Raw genomic sequence first — 22,139 nt, 5'->3', positions numbered from 1 at the left:
AGGGGGTTAAGAGATAAGTGGTAGGGGGCGGGGGTGGTATAGCTGGGGGGAAGGTTGCTGGGAATGTAATAGGTGGATTGGGGCATGGAATGCGCTGCCCGTGGGAGTGGTAGAGTCAGATTCATTGGCGACCTTTAAGCGGCATTTGGATAGGTACATGGATGGGTGCTTAATCTAGGATAGAAGTTCGGCACAACATCGTGGGCCGAAGGGCCTGTTCTGTGCTGTATTGTTCTATGTTCTATGTTCTATGTTCTATGTTCTATGAAGGTTGAGAGTGATGTTGATGGGTTGGAGTGGAAGGTGGAGCACATAAGTGGAAAGAAAGATGGACAGGTAGGACAGGCCAAGAGGACAATGCCGAGTTGGAGGGTCGATTTTGGGTAAGGTGAGGGGAGAAGAGATGAGGAAATTGGTGAAATTGACATTGATTCCATGTCGTTGGAGGGTCCCAAGGTGGAAGATGATGTGTTCTTCCTCCAGGCGGCGGGTGGCTTGGATTTGACGGTGGTGGAGGCCCAGGACTTGCATGTCCTCGGTGGAGTAGGAGGGGATCAGCCACAGGGCTGACTGCAAAGGACCTCTGCTGTTCTTCATACTGGGAAGAATGCAAACACTCAACAAATGCATTTTCTCCAGCATATCTGACATTAAGGAATGTAAGTACACCAAACTTTCACTTACTTAACTCAAAACTCGGGATTCCTTAATCATTCCATAACCGCTCGGATGCCATTAGCCACTCAGCCGCTACAGCCATCACCACCGTGGAAAATAACGACGTCAGTTCCGCCCCACAGACCGTGGCCACTGCCGACCACCATCCTGTGGCCGATCACTTCAATCCCCCCCCCCCCCCCCCCTCCTACCCCGCCAAGGGCATGCAAGTTCTGGGCCACCTGCATTGCCAAATCTTAGCCACCTGACACTTGGAGAAAGAACACATCTTTCGCCTTGGGACGCTCCCTGACATTTCCATCTGTAAAGGTAAAGTAGAATGTATTCAGGGTAGCACTGAACAAACTTAAACCATACCCTCACAAACAAAAACTAGCAGAGACACAGTGAAATGGTGTACTAACATTGAGTGAACATTTGAGCATTTGATTGCAAACAAGAGCTGCCAATATATTTTCCATTTACTGTGGTTAAATTACTACATCATCAACAGGTCTGAAGTAGCTGTTAAGGAGGAATTGCAGAATCTGTGGTTGCAATATTTATTGTCTTAAGAACTAACTGTTCCTGGACTAATGGGCAATATAAGCTGAATAGTTAGTGTTACTGGAAACCACATTATTTTTGACAGAATGGGTGATGAAAAAATAATGAATGCAGTGTTTAGCTTACGCATGCATTTATTTTGTTTTAACTTTTACCCTGTGAATGGCAAAAAAAAAGTTGATAACTGAGCACTTCAAAGCTAGTGTCTTAATTACCCACAGCACCTCTCCTGTTATAACTTTACAACATGTATAGTAAAAGCCGAATTCACACACAGGCCTTTCGGTGGTATTATGCTGATGAAAATACAATGTAATTCCGAACTTATGAAGATCACATTGACACCATGTAGAGTGTTATTAGGCCAGAAAGATCAGCTTGAGTTTGAGCTCAATCTGTTTTTTGTGTTGAATTAACTAATTTCAGCCAGGTCCTTCATTGAATTGTCCTTCAGTGCCCCTACATTGAAGTGGTGGAAGAAAATTAGCCATGTTCTTTCATCCCATCGACACTAGGAAGTTCTGAGGGAAAGTTTGCATGCAGACTTTGGATCTCAGTAGAGTCATGATTATTCATGTAACCACCATGATCCACTATCTTCGACTAGCACCTCGGGTAAGCTTTTAGAGGCTGCTTGCTGTTCATGGCATTATGCCCCAACAGTATGAATGGAGAAAGTGAGGGTGGTTCATTTTTTATAACAATATTAAATAAAATAATATTTACAATGTGATGAAGATGAGGCACTGTAGTCCAGAAATGCAGCAACTATGGATCTTATCAAAGCATACTTGGAATTGTTTTGTATTGATGCACTGGGACCTCCTGGAGTTATATTCCAGCTGGCAGACAATTTGAGGTCTGACCTTCTATTTTGAATTCCAGAGGTCTCCATTTGCACATTAACCAGGCTTTAGCCAATTTGATTCACTCCATGTGATATCAGGAAATGGTTGGAGGCCCTGGATACCTCAAAAACTATGGGCCCTGCCACCATTTCAGCACTGGTACTGAAGGCCTGTGCTTCAGACCTTGCTGTGCCCCAAGCCAATTTGGTCCAAAAATGATAAAACACAATGTGGAAAATGCCTCAGGTATGTCCTGTGCACTCAAAGCATAACAAATGTGACTGGGCCAACTACTGACCCATGAGACATCTTCTGATCATCAGTAAAGTGCTGGAAGAGGACATCAACAGAACTGTCAAGCAACACGCACTTAGCAATAACCTACTCTCTGGTGTTCAGTTTGGATTCCACTAAGGCCACTCAGCTCCTAATCCCATTACAGCCGTGATGCAAACAGGGAGAAAAAGAGCTGAATTCTCCAGGTGTATTGAGACTGACTGCCCTTGAAATCAAGATTGCACTCGACCAACTTGGCTTCAAGGAATCCGAGCAAAAGTGGAATAGGAAGTTCTCCACTGGTTGGAGTCATACCTGATATAAAAGAAGATGGTCATCATTATTGGAGATCAGTTATCTCAGCTCCAGGACACCTGTAGGTGTTCCTCAGGGTAGTGTCCTAGGCCTAACCATTTTCAGCTGCATCATCAATGACCTTCTCTCCCTCACAAGGTCAGAAATGGGATTGTTCACCGATGATTGCACAGCATTCAGCACCATTTGTGACTTCTCAAGCGTTGAAAAGGTTCATGTTCAAATGCAGCAAGATCTAAACAGTATCCAGGTTTGAGCTGACAAATGGTAAATAATGTTTGCATTACACATGCCACAGCAACCACTTACAATTAAAGAGAATCTAACCATCATCCTTTGACAATCAATGTCATTACTATCGCTAAATTCCCCACGATCAACCTCCTGGGGTTACCATTGACCAGAAACTGAACTGGTCATGTAAACACTATAGCTCTCAGAGCAGGTTAGTGACTAGGAATCCTGCAACAAGCAACTAATTTGCTGACTCCCTAAAGCCTGTCCACCATCCACAAGGCACAAGTGTGGTGAAATACTCTCCTTTTGCCTGGATGGGTGCAACTCCAGCAACACTCAAGTAGTTTGACTCCATCTGGTCAAACTTAGTTAGAGACAAAAAACTGCAGATGCTGGAATCCAAAGTAGACAGGCAGGAGGCTGGAAGTGCACAGTGAGCCAGGCAGTATGTATGAGGAGGTGAAGAAGTTGATGTTTTGAGAGTAATTTCAGGGTAAAGCAGCCCACTTGATAGGCTCCACATCCACAAACGTCCACTCCCTCCACCACCGATGCTCAGTAGCAGCAATGTGTACTAGTAGCAAGATGCACTGCAGAAGGTCCCTGAGTATTCAAAGACCACACTTTCCAAACACATGACAAGCGTCACCTAGAAGGATGAGGAGAGCAGATACCTAGGAACATGACCACTTGCAAGTTCCCCTCAAGCCACTCACCATCCAAATTTGGAAATATATCATCAGTCATTCAATGTTGCTAATTCAAAACTCTAGAGCTCTCTCTAAAAGCACTGTGGAGGACCTACACCAAGCAGACTGCAGTTATTCAAGAAGGAAGCTTACCACCACCTTCTTAGAGGTAACTCAGGATGAACAATAAATGCTAGCCCAGTCAGTGATGTGTACATCCCAGAAATGAATGAAAAATACCACTGATCAGGTAAGGTCTTCAATGGCTCTGGCAGGCTGTTAAAATCATAGCTATGAGTGCAGATTGGACATCACATTCAGCATTTTTATCATTCTTTACCATTTGGACTATTTTCCACATTACTTGTATTTGTACACGAGAGCCAGGTACATTCATTTTGCACAAGGCATTTGGTTAGAACCCCTACTTCTATCAGAATTTGAGTCAATGCTATGGCCGTTCTCAATATTTCTTCATTTTCTCACCGCCGGTTGGAGAGGGAGGAGCAATAGTGAGGACCAGGGGCCTGTTGGGAAGGTCAATTTAAGATATGTAAAAGCTTACCTCGTGTATAGGCGGAGTGCATACTGAGCAGGAGTGGACACGGGACTGCTGGGTAAGTGAGGGTTTATATTTGGGCAGTTGCTTTACCCGAAACACTACTCGGGTAGTGTCTCCCACTCGTCCTCCTCCTCTAACTGAAACAAAAGGTTCTGTACGCCGGATCAGTAAGGTGACTAGTTTCTTTATTTGTTTTTAGTTTTCTAGTAGTCCCATTAGGAACTTAGAATAGTGGGAATGGTGGTTAGGGCAGTAGAATGTCCTTCCTGCAGAATGTGAGAGGTAAGGGTCACCACTACATTTATGTGAAGTGCACCCAACTCCAGCTCCTTGAAAACTGCATTAGGGAACTGGAGCCAGAGCTGGATGAACTTCGGATCATTCGGGAGGCAGAGGGGGTTATTGAGAGGAGTTAGAGGGAGGTAGTCACACCTCAGGTACAGGAAGAAGGTAGATGGGTTATTGTCAGGAGACAGAAAGGAAACCGGCAGGGATCCCCTGTGGCTGTGCAGGGATCCCCTGTGGCTGTTCCCCTCAATAAAAAGTATACAGTTTTGGATACTGTTGAGAGGAATGACTTACCAGGGGTAAGCAGTGGGGCACAGGTCTTTGGCACAGATTCTGTCCCTGTTGCTCAGAAGGGAAGACAGAAGAAGAGCAGAACATTAATCATTGGAGTCTCCATAGTTAGGGGAACAGATAGGAGATTCTTGGGAATGAGGAACTTGTTAGTGTGTTCCCCCCCCCCCCCCCAGGTGCCAGGGTGCGTGATGTCTCTGATCGTGTTTTCGGGATACTTGAGGGGGAAGGGGAGCAGCCCCAAGTTGTGATTCACATAGGTATCTATGACATAGGAAGAGAGTTGAGGATTTAAGGCATAAATTCAGGGAGCTAGGGTGGAAGCTTAGAGCTAGAACAAACAGAGTTGGCATCTCTGGTTTGTTGCCCGTGCCTCATGCTAGCGAGACAAGGAATAGGGAGAGAGAGGAGTTGAACACGTGGGGACAGGCTTGGTGCAGGAGGGAGGGTTTTGGATTCCTAGATAATTGGGGATATTTCTGGTGCAAGTGGAGCCTCTACAAATAGGATGATCTTAAGCTGATTCACCAGAGGTGTATCAATATCCTGGAGTGGAAATTTGCTAATGCTCTTTGGGTGGGTTTAAACTAATTCAGCAACCAGATGGGAACCTAAATTGTAGTTCGAGTATACAGGAGGTTGAGAGTAGTGAGGTCAGAACTAAAGCTTCAACATCACAAGAGGGCACTGGCAGGCAAGATGTTTGTTTAAAGAATGTCTACTTCAATAGCAGGAGCATCCGGAATAAAGTGGATGAACTTGCAGCATGGGTTGGTACATGAGATTTCAATGTTGTAGTCATTTCAGAGACATGGGTAGAGCATGGACAGGAATGGTTATTGCAGGTTCTGGGATTTAGATGTTTCAGTAAGAACAGAGAAAATGGTAAAAGAGGAGGTGGTGTGGGTGTTGTTAGTCAAGGACAGTAATATGGTTGCAAAAAGGACATTTGAGGACTCATCTGGGAAGCCAGGGAGAAGATTGCAGAGCCTTTGGCGTTAATATTTATGTCATCATTGTCTATAGGAATAGTGCCAGAAGACTGGAGGACAGCAAATGTTGTTCCCTTGTTCAAGAAGGGGAGTAGAGACAAGCCTGGTAATTATAGTCCTGTGAGCCTCACTTCGGTTGTGAGTAAAGTGTTGGAAAGGGTTATAAGAGATAGGATTTATAATCATTTAGAAATGAATAAGTTGATTAGGGATAGTCAACACGGTTTTGTGAAGGGTAGGTCGTACGTCACAAACCTTATTGAGTTCTTTGAGAAGGTGACCATACAGGTGGATGAGGGGATAGTGGTTGATATGGTGTACATGGATTTCAGTAAGACATTTGATCAGGTTCCCCACCGTAGGCTATTGCACAAAATATGGAGGTATGGGATTGAGGGTGATTTAATGGTTTGGATCAGAAATTGGCAAGTTGAAAGAAGACAGAGGGTGGTGGTTGATTGGAAATATTCATCCTGGAGTTCAGTTATTAGTGGTGTACCGCAAGAATCTGTTTTGGGTCCACTGTCATTTTTATAAATAACCTGGATGAAGGTGTAGAAGGATAGGTTAGTAAATTTGCAGATGACACTAAGGTCGGTAGAGTTGTGGATAGTGACGAAGGATGTTGTAGGTTACAGAGGGACATAAATAAGCTGCAGAGCTGGGCTGAGAGGTGGCAAATGGAGTTTAATGTGGAAAAGTGTGAGGTGATTCACTTTGGAAGGAGTAACAGGAATGCAGAGTACTGGGCAACTGTATTGCGTACAGTTCTGGTCACCGCTCAAGGAATGTGAGGAAGCTTTGGAAAGGGTTCAGGGGAGATTTATATTAGGTTACTTACAGGGTGGAAACAGGCCCTTCAGTCCAACAAGTCCACACCGACCCTCCGAAGAGCAACCCACCCCCCCTACATTTACCCCTTCACCTAACACGAAGGGCAATTTAGCATGGCCAATTCACCTGACCTGCATATCTTTGGACTATGGGAGGAAACTGGAGCACCCGGAGAAAACCCACGCAGACACGGGGAGAACGTGCAAACTCCACACAGACAGTTGCCTGAGGCGGGAATTGAACCCGAGTCTCTGGCGCTGTGAGGCAGCAGAGCTAACCACTGTGCCACTGTGCCGCCCAGGATATTGCCTGGTATGAAGGGACAGTCTTACGAGGAAAGGCTGAGGGACTTGAGATTGTTTTCATTAGAGAGAAGAAGGTTGAAAGGTGACTTAATTGAGACATTTAAGATAATCAGAGGGTTAGATATTTTGGTCAGTGAGACCCTTTTTCCTTGGATGGTGATGGCTAGCATGAGGGGACGTAGCTTTAAATTGAGGGGTGATAGATAAAGGACAGATATCAGAAGTAGTTTCTTTACTCAGAGAGGAGTAGGGGCGTGGAACACCGTACATGCAACCATAGTAGATTCACCAACTTTAAGGGCGTTTAAATGGTCACTGGATAAACATATGGATGAGAATGGAATTGTATAGATTAGATGGGCTTCAAATTGGTTTCACAGTTCGGCGCAACATCGAGGGCCAAAGGTAAAAACAATGACTGCAGATGCTGGAAACCAGATTCTGGATTAGAGGTGCTGGAAGAGCACAGCAGTTCAGGCAGCATCCAAGTAGCTTCGAAATCGACGTTTCGGGCAAAAGCCCTTCATCAGGAATACCGAAACGTCGATTTCGAAGCTACTTGGATGCTGCCTGAACTGCTGTGCTCTTCCAGCACCACTAATCCAGAATCGAGGGCCAAAGGGCCTGTCCTGCACTGTAATGTTTTGTGTTCTTTGTTCTAATATGTGATCTTAGTCAGCAAGTTTTACAGCACAGAAAAGCCTCTATGACCTATCATGTCAGCACTGATCATCAAGCACTGATGCAGAGATGGTGCAGAGTTTGGGACCCAGAAATAATATTCTAATCCCATTTCCAGGCTCTGACACATTGCTTTGGTTTTTCCAGTATTCATCTAAATACTTCTTAAATGTTGCAATCATTGCTGTTCTACTACCTTTTCAAGCATTGAGTTTGAGATACCCTTCATTTCTCATATGAATTTTATCTTAATAAATGAATGCAAAAATCAGAAGTAGGAATAAGTTAACACATTGTTATTCTTTTTCAGAGTGAACAACTGATTTTAAAATTATTCACAAGTCCCATTTACATAACTGAAAATTTTAATAGCTGCTGCATCTGGGTAGAATAGAAAATCACTTGCCAGTTAATTTAATACCATAAGAAGTAAGGACAGGAAAAGGCCATTCAACCCCTCTAGCCTGCTCCGTCATTCATTAGGATAATAGTTGATCCGACATTCCTCACATTCACTGTCCTTCTCTTTTCCTTTAACACTTGATTTCTTGACCAATCAAGAATCTATCTACCTCAGCTTTAAATTTACAAATGGGTTGTGCCCCCATGGCTGTCTCTCCCAGAAAATTCCAATGACTGACAACCCTCTGAGAGAAGAAATCCCTCCTCATCCGTCTTAAATTGGCACCCCTTTATTCTGAGTCTGTGCCCTCTGGTCCCAGACTCTCCCATGAAGAGGTAACATCCTCTCAGAATTTACCCTGTGAAGCCCTTAAGAATCTGCGATGTTTCAATGAGATCACCTCTCATTCTTGGGAACTCTAGTGAGTAGAGTGCCAATCTGCTTAAACTTTCCTCATAATTCCTCCATACAGAGAGAAGAAAATTGGAAGAGAAAAATGTTTGGTCATTGTGTTTTTCTTCCACGTGATGAAGAATGTAGCAGCAATAGTAGTAAGCCAGTTTATTTCCTCTTGCCCTATTCATCAGGGTTAGCCATTAGATTCACAGCTGGCATGCAAATGTTTAATGGTCTTTGCATGAAGGCAAATTTTTATGCCGTGCATATTATACAGAGCTGCTTGAGGTGTGAACTTTCCCATTATTAAAATGCAAACTAAAAGCTGTAATAAACAAGGATATCATACTTCAATCAGCTTCACTATGATTTCAGGGTTGTTTCGTTCCAACTACATTCTTTAATTATGACATTTCAGACTTCAGCAGCTGATTAACTTGTGTTAGTATTCTCAATTATCTTCACACTGCTGTGTTCACTTGATAATGCTATTATTTGCTTTAGGCTGAACGTTCGCGCAACATAAAGTCTTTTTCATTCATGTAGCTACCCTGCAAGAATATCCCAAGGCATTTCACAGAAAAGAAGTAGCTGCCAAGTCTTTCCTGGAGGTTTAGTGCAACTGGACGATAATTTGTTCAAGGTGGAGGTGTGTTTAGAGTTGGTGGGGTGGAGTGGAATGTGGGGTGGTGCAAACAAAGTGTACAAGCAAAACATTTCGAAGAAGGAATTCCACAGTGTGTGGCGGATGATGAAATTAGACTAGGAGGTGCACAGGAAACCAGAATCTGATCACTGCAGGATATTGGAGAGAATACGATGCTCAAAAATATTGCAAATGAGCGTGATTTGTTATATAGTGGCATAGATTCAAGACCAGGCTGGCCTGTATCTTTAAGTCACAGCAAGTGCCATTCCAATAGACAGGAACTATTTATCTCACCTTCAGTCACCATTTCTGTATCATGGACTCAGTGTAGTTCTTTGCTCAGTCAGCTGTGTTTATATTGTGGACGATAACATTAGTACGCCCAGAAGCATACTAGGCAGAACACTCCCAGGTCCCAAATGAAGTGTCACCAGTACACTCCTGGGTTCTGCAGCTGGGCTGGAGAGAGCCTGCCCACACTGGTGTGTGATGGTCTTGGAATATTAGTCAGACAATCCTGGCAGCCCTGTGACTTGGAGGCCCAGATGAGTTGAGCATATCCAGCCCTGAGGAAGTTGTACTCTTCGGGACTGACTTCCCATAGCTCTGAGGGATGGAGCTGAGAAAGGCAGTCACCTCTGGAATGACCCGAGAGACTATTTGGGGCATACATGTGTTTCCTGCACTGACGCATAGAGATAACAGCACAGAAAAGGATCCTTTGGTCCAATAGAAAACACCTAACTGCACTAATCCCATTTTTCAGCATTTGGTCAGTCGTCCTGTACAGGTCGTTCTGCTAGTCAGCGTGAATTGGCTTTAAAGCTATTGATGAATTATGGACATTATTTGGATAACGCAAACTTGCTGCGGAACGGATATAGCAATTTTCTAATAGCGATTTTCTACAGCGCGATCTTCTATCGCAGTTTTTCATTCTATGATTTTCTATACCATGAGGTTGCAGAGGAACCCAATGGTATTATTACTAGACTATTAATCCAGGTAATGTTCTGGGCATGGGCTCAAATCCACCATAGCAGATGGTAAAATCTGTATTCAATAAATAATCTGGAGTTAAGAGTTTAATGATGATCATGACTCAATTATTGGGTGAAGACCCATCTGTTTCATAATGTCATTAAGGAAGGAAATCTACCATCCTTACCTGGTCTGGCCTACATGTGACTCCAGACTCACATCAATTTGGATCTTATTGGATGGGCAATAAATGCTGGTCTAACCAGTGATGCCCACACCCCATGAGTGAATTTTTAGGGGCAGCATGGTGGCTCAGTGGTTAGCACTGCTGCCCCACAGCACCAGGGTCCCAGGTTCAATTCCAGCCTCAGGTGACTGTCTGTGTGGAGTTTGCACATTCTCCCCGTGTCTGCGTGGGTTTCCTCCGGGTGCTCCAGTGTCCTCCCACAGTCGAAAAATGTGCAGGTCAGGAATTGGTCATGCTAAATTGCCCATAGTGTTAGGTGCATTAGTCTGGAGGGGTAGTGGGTTGGTCTTCGGAGGGTTGGTGTGGACTTGTTGGGCCGAAGGGCCTGTTTCCATGCTGTAAGCAATCTAATCTAACCCAACACAGTGTCGCGTTACAGCAGAATGACCTATGTACCTAGGCTTTGTAAGTGCACGCCTAAAGATTTTTTTAAGTGTTCGTGCCTTGAGCACCCTTACAGGCAGAGAGTTTCAGATTCCTACCATCCACTGGGTGAAAAAGAATATCTCTTCTAAATCTCTGCCCCATAGCTTCAATCTGTGCCCCTGGTCATTGATCCCACCATCAAGGGGAAAAATCTTCTCCTCTCTCCCCAATCTGTGTCCTGCTCTATCTTCTTGTGAGGAAGGGGCACCTTGAGTGAAAGCAATGCCCCTCTCCCCAAATCACCTTATCATTGGGAGCACCAATAGCTACAGCATGTCAGTGCATATAGCCAGCAAACGAAAAGAGAGATGGACCTGGCTGCCCATGACAGCCACCAACCTGCCTACGCAGGCAGCCGCATATTCCTACGCTAGAGGCAGTAGGGTACCCACAGAATTACTCCGGTCCTGCAAACCTTGGATCTGGTTACCCAATGCCTCCGACAGATTTATCTTCTTCTGCGTCTGCTTCAGAGTTTGAATGAAGTCACAAATAGCCAACACCATGGGGCTGAGCAGTTCTCTGGCAGTCCTCCATTTTGATTTTAATCTTGGCCAACTGCAGAGATGTGGCAATGGGGTGCTCACCGGCAAGTGCTCCCAACTCTAATTTGGAGTTAACGCAGCTAATGCAGCTCCCGAGCTGTCAGTATTTGAGCTGGTGGAGGGTGCCGAACATGGCCTTACCTGTATGTCCAATGAGGCATCTGTGCACTCTTCATTGGAGGTAGAGGAGGGGATGTGTTTTAGGGCTGTTCTGGGCCCCAAATCTATGGAAGAATGTGTTTGTACTGTCCAGAGGAGATTTACAAGAAGATTCCAGGATGAAGCACTTGTCACATGAGGAGCGGTTGAGGACTCTGAGTCTGTTCAATGGAGTTTAGAAGGATGAGATGGTGATCTGATTGAAACTTACTGAGAGATCTGGATGGAGTGGATGTTGGGAAGATGTTTCCACTGGTTGGTGAGGTTAGGACCTAAGGGCACGACCCTATAGAACTGAGATGAGGAGGAATTTCTACAGCCAGAGGTGGTGAATCTGTGAAAGCCATTGCCTCAGAGGGCTGTGGAGGGCAAGTCATTGAGTGAATTTAAGACAGAGACAAGTTCTTGATTGGTGAAGTGATCTTGGGTTATGGAGAGAAGGCAGGAAAATGGGGTTGTGAAATGTATCAGCCATGATCAAATAGGAAGCAGACTCGATGGGCTGAATGGCTTAATTCTGTTTCTATATCTCATGGTCTTATTGATATGGAGAACGTACTAATACTACTCATGTATATCTTAGAGAGAGTGCATTGCGAACAAAGGACAGTAGTTCTGTCTTGTTAAGAACACATTCCCTGCGAGGATATTGAGAGTTGCACAGCAGTGGTCAATGTATCTTATTTGGTTGCTGGACCTGATGTTTCACTGTCTGTACAGGACCAGTGGCAGTGCTCAGCAGCGAGAGCCAAGTTTCCCTCTTCAGCGAGAGAGAGGAGGGAATGCTGGGTGCCACGAAATCCATCTTGGTTGTTTCAGCCCTGGAAAAGGCCATTGTCTCCCGGAATGAGAGAAAGGGAGCGACTTGGAATGAGATGAAAATGGGTGGCACGCCTGTTAGTGCAGGTGGGGTAAAGGTGGTGAGGTGCCCTGAGTGAGTCAGTAGGCAATGCAGAGGCCTTGTGGGGTTAAGTGGATCAGAGAGTTCGGGTGGCTAACGGCAATTAAGGGAAGATGTTGCACCATGGTGAGAGTAGCACAATGCAAGCCTTGGTGGGAAGTGGAGGCAGAGGTGGAGGGAGTATGAGGGAACAGATACAAGATGGTGGAACTGACCCTGCCAGATTGAAGAAGGTCATTGACCTTTTAACTACATTGTTTGTACTGAAACCGCACTGACCCAGACGATAACCTCTGCACTTATTGAGCGCATCAGGTGTTGTGGCCTGCAAAGTAGCACACCAAATTATCCTTATTTGCCAGCTCTAGAATAATGTAGAGGGACCATGCAGGGCAGCTCTGGATTGACAGTGCTTCACTGAGTATCAAGCAGATTGTTAAATATGTTGCTAGTGCCAGGAATCCTGAGAGTACCCGGCAACTGGGAGAATAGGATGAGTGAGCACCGTGAGAGCAAGGTAAATAGTTAATGAGGCGTTGTTTGAGGAGATTGTACGAGAAAACTGCCTGGGCCTTGTTGAGAGAAACTCTATGAAATATTCCAAAACTGACATCTAGCCAATTTCTGGTATGATCAACCCTATGTGTATAAGTCTGCGATATAATAGTGTAAGTAATGGTAGTGTTAATAAGCTTCACAAAAGCAATCTCAAGACGAACCTGAATCACATACGTTCTGTAGCCTAACATGTAGGAAACAGCAAGCATGATGGGCAAAGCCATGGAGAGATTTGTCGATATCAACAACATTCTTCAAATTGATGTATTGTGCACCCAGTGTGGGTCCATAGATTAAGAGTGTTATGTGAATAGGCCTTGCTCAAGGAACGAGTGCATGTACTGGAAATTAAAGAAAAAGAAGGCACTGAGAATGGAGTGGAGAGGGTACAAAAGCCTGAATAAACTAGGGACATGATGGAAGTGGAGGCAAACAATATTGCAGAGGTCAAAGTAAGTGGCTGGCAGTGTTTTGAAGAATTGAATGCTTAGCTTTGAGTTAAAACCTTGAGAGAACATGCAATTTTGGTAGAGCTTTCCTGAACGGCCAAGGAAAGGGTGGAGAAAGTTTGGCAAAATGTGAGGTTTTTGGCAGAGGCTGAAAGTGATAGTTTCAGCCTTCCTCACATTCTAAAATTCTGTCTCATTAAGACAATTCTAACAAGTACCCATTAAAATGTATGTGGTCATAGGGTAGAGAGGAACTTGAGAAATGTGTGTACTGAGGCACAAAGATTTTCACACCCACCAAGTAATTACCAGCAGCAAAAGAGTATTAATGGAGCTTAACAGACTAAAATCCAACCTATCCCCAGGTCTGGATGGACAACTTCCTCGGGTTGTAAAACAGGTAGCTGTAGAGACAGTGGATACATTATATATGATTTTCCTAAATTCCGAGACATTCCCTAAAGGATATTAGTAAACCAAATGGGTTTTTTCCCAACAACCAGCAATGGGTTCATGGTCATCACTAGACTCTTAATTCCAGATTTTTATTGAATTCCAATTTCACCATGTGCTGTGATGGAACTTGGTTTGAACCTTGGTCCCAGAACACTACCTGGATCTCTCGATAAAGAGTCCCTTGATAATACCACCATGCCATTATCTCTCCTGATGGTGGCAAGAATAGAAAAGCAGACTATTTTTCAAGGATGCTAAACTTGCAAATGTTGACCTTCAAAGAATTTGAATGTATTCTTACAAGGAAGCCAGAAGTTAGTCAGCATTTACAACAAGCAAGAAGGGAAATGGCATCTTACATAAGGATTGGAGTACAACAGTAAGGACGTCCTGCACCTGCTGTGCATTGTGAGAGCGTACCTAGAATGCTGTGAGTAGTTCTGGTCTCCAGGTACAAGGGAAGCTAGACTTGTTACAGTTAAGCTTCCTGGGTTGAGTGCTGTAATGGATATTCGAAGAATGTGAGGTAATATCACTCAAGCATACAATATTCTGAAAGTGCTTAATAGCAGAGACACTATGAGACTGTTTCTCCTGGCTGAGGAGCCTAGAACATGGGGGCCAAGAATTGGGAATGTAGAAGGTTTTAATCATTTAGGACCATGGTGAAAAATTGCTTCTCTGAAAGATTGTGAACTTTGGGTGGAATGTTCCCAGCTCTTGAACAATGGGAAAGAATATTGGAAAATATGACAAGTTTGGAAAAATCTGAACCTCAACATCAAGAAAAAAAAGTTTCCAATTTCCTTTTAAGTTTTCAATGGCAAATATTTAATCTCACAAATAAGCCTCACATACCTTCTTTCCAAGCAATTGCATCACATTATTAGCTAACTTTGCCTTATTTCACTGCAGCGTACAATGCAAGTCAGAGCAGTATAGTGGTGGACACAGCTCACTGCTTAATTCTCCTCGACGCAGTTTTAATGCTCTATCACTGACATATTTTTGAGTGCTTCATGCATAGCATCCATTCACTATTCATGAACCAGGCTGTCCATTAGCAAACCACCAGCTTCGTCACATTCTCATGGTTGATCTCAAACTGACTCCATTTTCGAGTTTCAAGACACCACTGACTTGCATGTTCCCGCCCAGTCACTTTGTATGTAGTGACAGCCATCCGGCAGGATGCTCTGAGCTTCATTTTGTAGTGCTCACTGACTTGATACTTACTTGGAGCCTGCCAGCCACGACTGATTGCGTATCTTTTTAGCCATAGGGCAGAAAGGGTTAGTAGTTGTGGTGGTTGAGGTGGGTGAGAGGTGATGAATGGAGATACTGCTTGTCTGAAGTTACTGCACACAGTGAAGTTGGTGGTTCATGACTGTTGGTGAGGTTTGTGTGCAGTGGATGGGTTAGAGTGAGTTAGAGTGAGTTAGCAACAGATTGCTAACCTTTCTCCAGCACTTCTGTCTGACCTTGGAAATAGCATTGACACAGGCCACTAATTGTGTCCAAACTGGCTTGGTTTGGTCCCTTGCCTTCTCTGCTGTTCTGCCAGGTAAACAAACACCCTTCTGTCCACCATGATCTCCAAGTCCTTACTTGGAAAACAGGCTCCCAGCTTCCTTTTCTGAGATATTGGTTTCTTAGAAATATGAATCTGACTTGCAGCATCGGAAGTGTTCAGCTTAGCTTTGAATATTGCACCGGCAGCATGTATACCAGAAGACACTGGCAGCAGCAGGAATTTTGCCTTCCCTGCCTCACGATTGCGTGAGAAGTAGGTCAAAGAGGCTGGTTGCTAGGAGATGGAAGGTGAGGACTGGAAGGCATTGAGAAAAGTTGTTTTGAGTCTTGTCAGGACACCCACCATGAAATTCCCAGAAAGTAACACTTAGCCTGAAAGTTGGAAAATTCAACCCTTGGGAATTCTGCAACGCAAAATGTTGGAAATGCTTCATCTTTGAGTATATTTAAGGCTGTCGTAGATATATTTTTGATCTTTCAGGGAATCAAGTGTTAGATCCAAATACATGGAAGTAGAACTGAGGAGAAAGATTAGTTGTGATTGCACCAAATGGTACTGTAGACTCAAGGGTCATATGATCTACTCTTGCTCCCATTTCTTCAATGTTATATTTATACCCATCTCAGTGCTAGCATGGATTAAACAACTTTCTGTTCCAGCAATGTTGTTTAATCTCAGGGAAGCAGTCTTCAATGCGTCACTGCAGCTTTACAGATAATCCTTCACCAACTATTGTCTTAGTCTTGTGAAATAAGATTTTAACCTGGAAAGTACTGTTGTGAAAATACTCTTCTGCATTCATATGACATTCGTTTTGTCTGCTATCTTAGCTTGTCTGTTATCCTGCTGAAATAAATAGATTGATGCTTCAATTAAGTAACTGCCAATGAAAAGTGATATGAATGTATTCAATTTAAAAGCAATTTCTGGATTGATGTAATAGATCACTGCTGATTTATGGGGACTGTTGGATGTCAAACTTTGGTTGTGTACCTAGCAGGAACTGAATTAAGATTTTAGCTCTTTTTGAGTAAACAAGCAAAAGGGATCATTAATTTCTTTGCCCTAGACCAGATTTAAACTCACATTGCGGAGATAGAAGTGGATTCTGCATAAACCTGCTCTACTTCAGTTGCATCTTTAGCCCGTTTGAAATTTGCTCAGGCATATACTAATGTTTTTCTGTCATTTTTATGAAGCCCCAGTAGTAATGTTTATAACGTTCTGGACTCGTTAAAACAACAAGTTCCAGATGTGAAAAGTATGTTATATTCTCAAGATAATTAATAGCAATTGATGTGCACAGTGTCTTCTGTCACTTCACGCAACACGAGTTAGAAAGATGCATAGCCCGTATTGACTAGTTTGTGAAATCAAGGCAGATGGGTTGCCGAAGAACAAAAAAGCATCAGCAAGAACAAGTCAGCAAACCAGCAATGGGGAACTTCTTTTGCTTGTGCAGTTTGTGATTGGAATTTCAAGTGATTATTCGTAATATATTTACTCAGCAACAATCCTTATTAGCAGTTGGCTTTACTATATTGTCCTGAACCTTGCAGCAGATATTGATGGCTGGGAAGGCCAGATCATTCATTGGCAGAAGTCTTAGATCAAAAAAGAGAGGCTTACTGGACTCTGGGTGCAGAGGCAGGTTTGAGCAACATGTGAACAAACTGCAACAAAAGTTACCTTTAGCTGGAGAAATTCAGCAGGTCTGACAGCATCTGTGGAGAGAAAGCAGAGTTAATGTCTCGGGTGCAGAGAGTTTCCTTCAGAACAAACTGTGTTCTTTGGCAGCGTTACCTTCAGTCAAGTATTAGGATTTCTCAACATATACTCAAAAGGAGTTTATTTTCATTTTGGTGGTAAACTTTAATACTTCATTCTTTTACTTGACAATGAAGAAAAGTAATTTCTTCAATCGTGATATGGTTTCCTCTTCGGTACCACAAAAAGGAACACAGCAGTTTGGTGGTGCACTTCAATATCGTTTTCCTGATTTGAATGGTGTGTTATGAATCATGTAGATAAGGCAGTGTAAAGTTAATATTCATTGACAATAGGAGCGCAAAAACTTAAATCTATATCCAGCAATTTAGATAAACAATTTCTAGCCAAGACATTGGAAAACTGAGATGCTTAGTGATTGTAAATGTGCACATGTCCTGCCTATTATAGTGGGGACTTAATCTGCCTGGAAGAGAGTACTTGATGGCTCAATTTTTATGCCATAAAATATTGAGAATTCAATATGCTGTAGATTTTGCAGAGAGTGCTCAACTGGAATTAGTAGTGTTTGGGCAGAGCATTAATCTGAACCAGGCAACCTGTTCAGAATTTAGCATCATGCATAATCTGTCTTTTTATGCTATGGTCTTAATCCGCTTAGTGTAGGTTTTGTAAAGTGTCAGCTATTCTGGAATATATACAACTCTTAGATATCCCATCAATATATCAGATACATGAAGAGGCAGGGGAAAGAGGGATATGGACTATGTACAGGCAGATGGGATTAGTTTCGAATGACATCATGGTGGGCACAGACTTATTGGGCCAATAAGTCTGTACTACCCTTTGTTCCAAGTTCTAATAATTTATGAAGTGTGTATTCTCATCACAACATCATAGAAGAAGAACACCGAAAGGAAATAGAACCAAAGTTAGTTCATGGAGGTTAAAAAAAGGACAGATCAATCATCATCGAATTGAATGGCAAAACAGACTGAAGAGGCTGAATAATTTATTCTGTTCCAATGCTTATTATCAAATAGTATGTTTTTTTTAATTATCTGAAATAACAGGAGGTAATCCGACATGTTCTCCAAAACAGCTTCGTCATGACCAAGATTAATTGGTAATTCTGAGAAATGCGAACTGATGTGGAGTCTGGAGAGATTGTCAGTAGCTTAAGGAAAATCTCACCAAGTCATTTTCACAAGAAATCTGAACAGGAACAACTAATATCAGATTGTTACTCACAAAAAGAATTTAAAATGGAGCAACTGTTTCAGCACATAATGACTTAAAGAAACACCATCTTTCCAAGATGGATTCAAAGTATGCTGGTGCTTCAATTCAGAATATTAATTTCCTGAAGACTTTGCCATTTTTATTATGATCTTTCAATTTCAATTTTATTTCAGGTTGTTGTCAGGCCCTGGACATGGATACCAGTTCAGGTCTGGCACTTTGGCTAAAGGGCATGTTTTATTTACAAATGGTCCCAGACAGTCAGCGGGAGATTCAACTGTGAAATATATCCAGAAACAGCTGATCTCATTCCCCTTAAAGTCCATACATACAGGTTTTGTAGCAAAAACTACTAAGAATTGTTTTGGACTGGGAGCTTTTGCTGAATTTATTTTTTTTCAGAAATGCAAAGATATGACATTCTACCACTATTCTTTCTGAGCTAAGGTAACACACTGTGAAGTAGAGTTCAAATTCTGAGCATTCTGGCATGTGGAGCTCTGTTCAAAGCCAACTAGTAGATGTGCCAGTTCATCAATGGGGAAACCCATCCATTCTTTCATTCATTCATTCATTTATCTATCCTCTTATCTGTCCAGATGTTTCTATATCTTTTTAATCTTAGTAGCTGTGTAAACATTACAATAAATCCAATGAAAACAAACTAGACCTTTAAATATGTTTGGAGTTGGACACGAGATTGATGCTAACATTGCGATAAAGTCCAATAAAATGACACAAAGGAATAATAAAAGAGGGCTTGATTTATTACATGTAATGGTTTGTGAACTTGAAAGCAAGCATAATAATTATCCTTAACTGTGCATATAATTCCAATGAAACATTTTAATCCTATTAGACTAATGTGTTGAATTTCATTATGTTTGAGAGATGTGAAATTATGCTTTTTAAGTAAGGGAATAATAAAGAAGTTAATGTAGCCATATGGATCACAATAATAAAGGCTCTTGTAAAGAGAAAATGAGGCATTGTTAGAAAAGTTGTTGAAATTGTATTTTGCTCAATTATGGTATATATCATGAAAACATTAAGTGTAATTGAACTTGCCACAAATTAGAGAATATTTCCATGCTTAAAGGAAGAAAAATAATAACTTGTATTTATGCAATGCCTTTATGATTTCAGAATGTTCCAAAGCACTTAACAACCAATCAAGTAGTTTTGAAATGTAGTCACGGGTAATTTAGGAAAAATTTGTGATTAATTCTACTCTTAACAATACTTCTGTATTTGGATCAACTTGGGAATCAGGGCGTGTGTATAACAAGCATTTTTATGGCTCAGTGAATGTGTGCTACCATTAGTCATAGATGATGGCCCTCCAAAAATACAAGGTGAATTACTCTGTTTAGTAAACAATGTTAGCAAGCAATAACTCCTGGTGCTTCATTACACTACATCCTTCATTAACCTTTCTTGTGGTTGCTGAGGGGTGAAATTAACAGTAAAGAAAAATGGGTACTTAAACATTTAACTTAATCGATTAATTTTCTTATTTCTAGCCACAGAACCAAGTCTTCAGGCTGGTTACCTTCTCCACCGAACTGGAACTGTTCTCAGGGGCTCCCCTATGGATGGGAGATGGCAACCACAAAGGACGGTAGAGATTGCTACATCAAGTAGGTTCCAAAGTTGGATTTCTTTTTAATCCACTCCTTTGTGCTTTACACAAAACTGTAATTAATCTATAGGCTGGTGCTAATTTTGATGTAATTCCAATGTGTAATACAGACACCATCATTGAAAATTGAGATTGAAAGAAAAGCTGTTAAACATTCCAGCTTTCTATTTTTAATATATGCCTGAGTTGCAGTCACAGAGTATGGGGGAAAATAAAGTTTCTGTGAATTTAGTTACACTTGTCCAGTATTCAGCCACTATATCTCAATGATATGGAGTATAACACAACAATTCCAGAATAATGCAAGGTTTCCACTGATTAGATTTTGGGCTAGACAGTCAGTTTGTTAGGTGGCCTCCCTAAAACCTTCTCAAATGTAAATCTAAATTTATAAGAAAGAAGTCCTTTGCAACTCCTGTCTTATGATTTAGCAACAGTTGCCAAAGTTCCAAAGGACCATAGGGCCACTCTCTCATTCGAGAAAGACAACTGATGCTGAGTTTAAACTGAGGATGACCTCACTTCAGGTAAGGAGTGAAGTCAAGGAGACAGGGCTTCATGGCGGCATCAGCCAGTGAAGGAATCAAACTGTGCTGTTGACATCACTGTGCATCACAGACCAATCATCAGCCAAATGAGCTATGAAACTGCCACAGCAACATTAAAACTGTTCTGGTGCTCAATTAAATTTCTCCTCCTGTAGGGAACCATCAAGGACGAAATTCCTATTGCAGCCCATTTCATTTTACAAAAGAAAAAGTGGCAAATATGTTTTATATTCCTAATAATAATTAACAGGCAGTGATTTCCAGTTTATCATGTAATATTTTGATGTGATTTGCAGACAAGTGTAGATTGTATTCTTTTTATCATGGGCCAAATGTGTTGTAAGCCATTGGCTACGTCATGGCCCAGGAGAACAATGAACAGGAAATCTTTGTCAGAATTTGAAATTTGCTTTCGAGAACATTAGGAGAGAATTCATTTTAGTTTCAATGGTGTCATTTTGTCACCTGCAAAGATTAGCTAATCTTTGTTCTTTGCATCCTTTTTCACTATTTTATCAACTGGGATAGTTATTGCTCCATCCATCTTTCCTTCCACGAAATTCTTATATCATCCCATTTGTACAGCTTCCTCAATTTCTGTTGTCCCTCTCTATTTTCTCCCAGAACCCTCACACCATAAAACTCTTCAGCTTCCTCAGGCTTCACTTAATTTTATCATCTGCCTTTTAAAACCCTTGGTAACACATGATAATTAATTTTTGATTTGTCTTGTCTTCTTCATTTCAATCTGAGCCATGTGCTGTATTATGACTCTTGGGTCTTTACCTAGATTTTGATTTCTTGAAAAAGAAATTGTTTGAGAGCATGCACTAATATGAATGAATGTGATTTAAGAAAAGCCATTAAGAAGGAAGTAAAGTCTGCTGTCCTATCTAGTTTAGTATGTTTTTGTTTGAGTTGTTTTAACCAGCTGAGGTTACTTTGTGAGGTCATTGTTATGGAGCACAGTTTTCATTTCATAGACTGCTGTGTAAACACTGGACCACGATGACACAAAATTAAAGTAATGATGGTACTGTATATGTTGAATGTCTTTTGGCTAACATCGGCTATAAGTATGTTTTTAGGTTTGATAGCACCATATGTGCCTTAGTTGGAGCTTACATTACCAAATGAGAAATACATTACTTGTGCTGTTTTAGCTCAAGTTGATGCTCACTAGTTTGGAGTTTTGAAAGAAGACCAGCAATTTGGTAGCCCTTAGTTCGACTGTTTGGAGTTTCCTCTTGATCCCAAATACTCTTATCATGTGACTGCTACTGTTTGCTCCTCTTCCAGGGTCAGGCCTGTTCATGTCCTGGTGGCTTTACAACTTGACTTGACCTTGAGGTCTTTTGTGCCACTTTTGGGTAAAGAGGGTAATTCTGACATGGGTCTTTGTCCTAATGGGCCATTGACAAGAGTTGGCTAACCATTGAGGCATCAGGTGTCATTTAGCCCACCCCTCCCCGTCTCCGATGTTCAAGGAAAAACAGAGATCAAGTGTTCTTCAGGGTGTTATATCCCTTTGACTGAGCAATCGTTGGCCTACCACAGTGTGATTAGAAACAAAAACAGAGATTTCTAAAGAAACTCAGCAGATCTGAGGGCAGCATCAATAGGGAGAAAGTGTGTTAATGATTCAAGTTCAGTGACCCTTCTTAAAAACTGTTCTTTTCACTTCAAATATGAATTGACTGTTTTGTACTGTATCTGACTAAGCTTCCTTCAAG

General features: G+C 42.1%; 1 protein-coding gene across 7 annotated transcripts in view; it reads left to right on the top strand.

Annotated features, from left to right (window-relative positions):
• The window catches only part of frmpd4 (FERM and PDZ domain containing 4), a 750,261-nt gene that overhangs the window by 407,333 nt on the left and 320,789 nt on the right, over positions 1-22,139 (top strand). For all 7 annotated transcript variants that reach the window (XM_072584870.1, XM_072584871.1, XM_072584872.1 and 4 more), the window contains exon 2: positions 19,740-19,856. In XM_072584870.1, coding sequence (XP_072440971.1) covers positions 19,740-19,856 — 117 coding nt within the window. The remainder of the gene's footprint in view (positions 1-19,739; positions 19,857-22,139) is intronic.

This window comes from Chiloscyllium punctatum, chromosome 15, assembly GCF_047496795.1.
Source record: "Chiloscyllium punctatum isolate Juve2018m chromosome 15, sChiPun1.3, whole genome shotgun sequence".
NCBI classification, from domain to species: Eukaryota; Metazoa; Chordata; class Chondrichthyes; order Orectolobiformes; family Hemiscylliidae; genus Chiloscyllium; species Chiloscyllium punctatum.
This window is presented reverse-complemented; position numbering and strand designations above follow the sequence as displayed.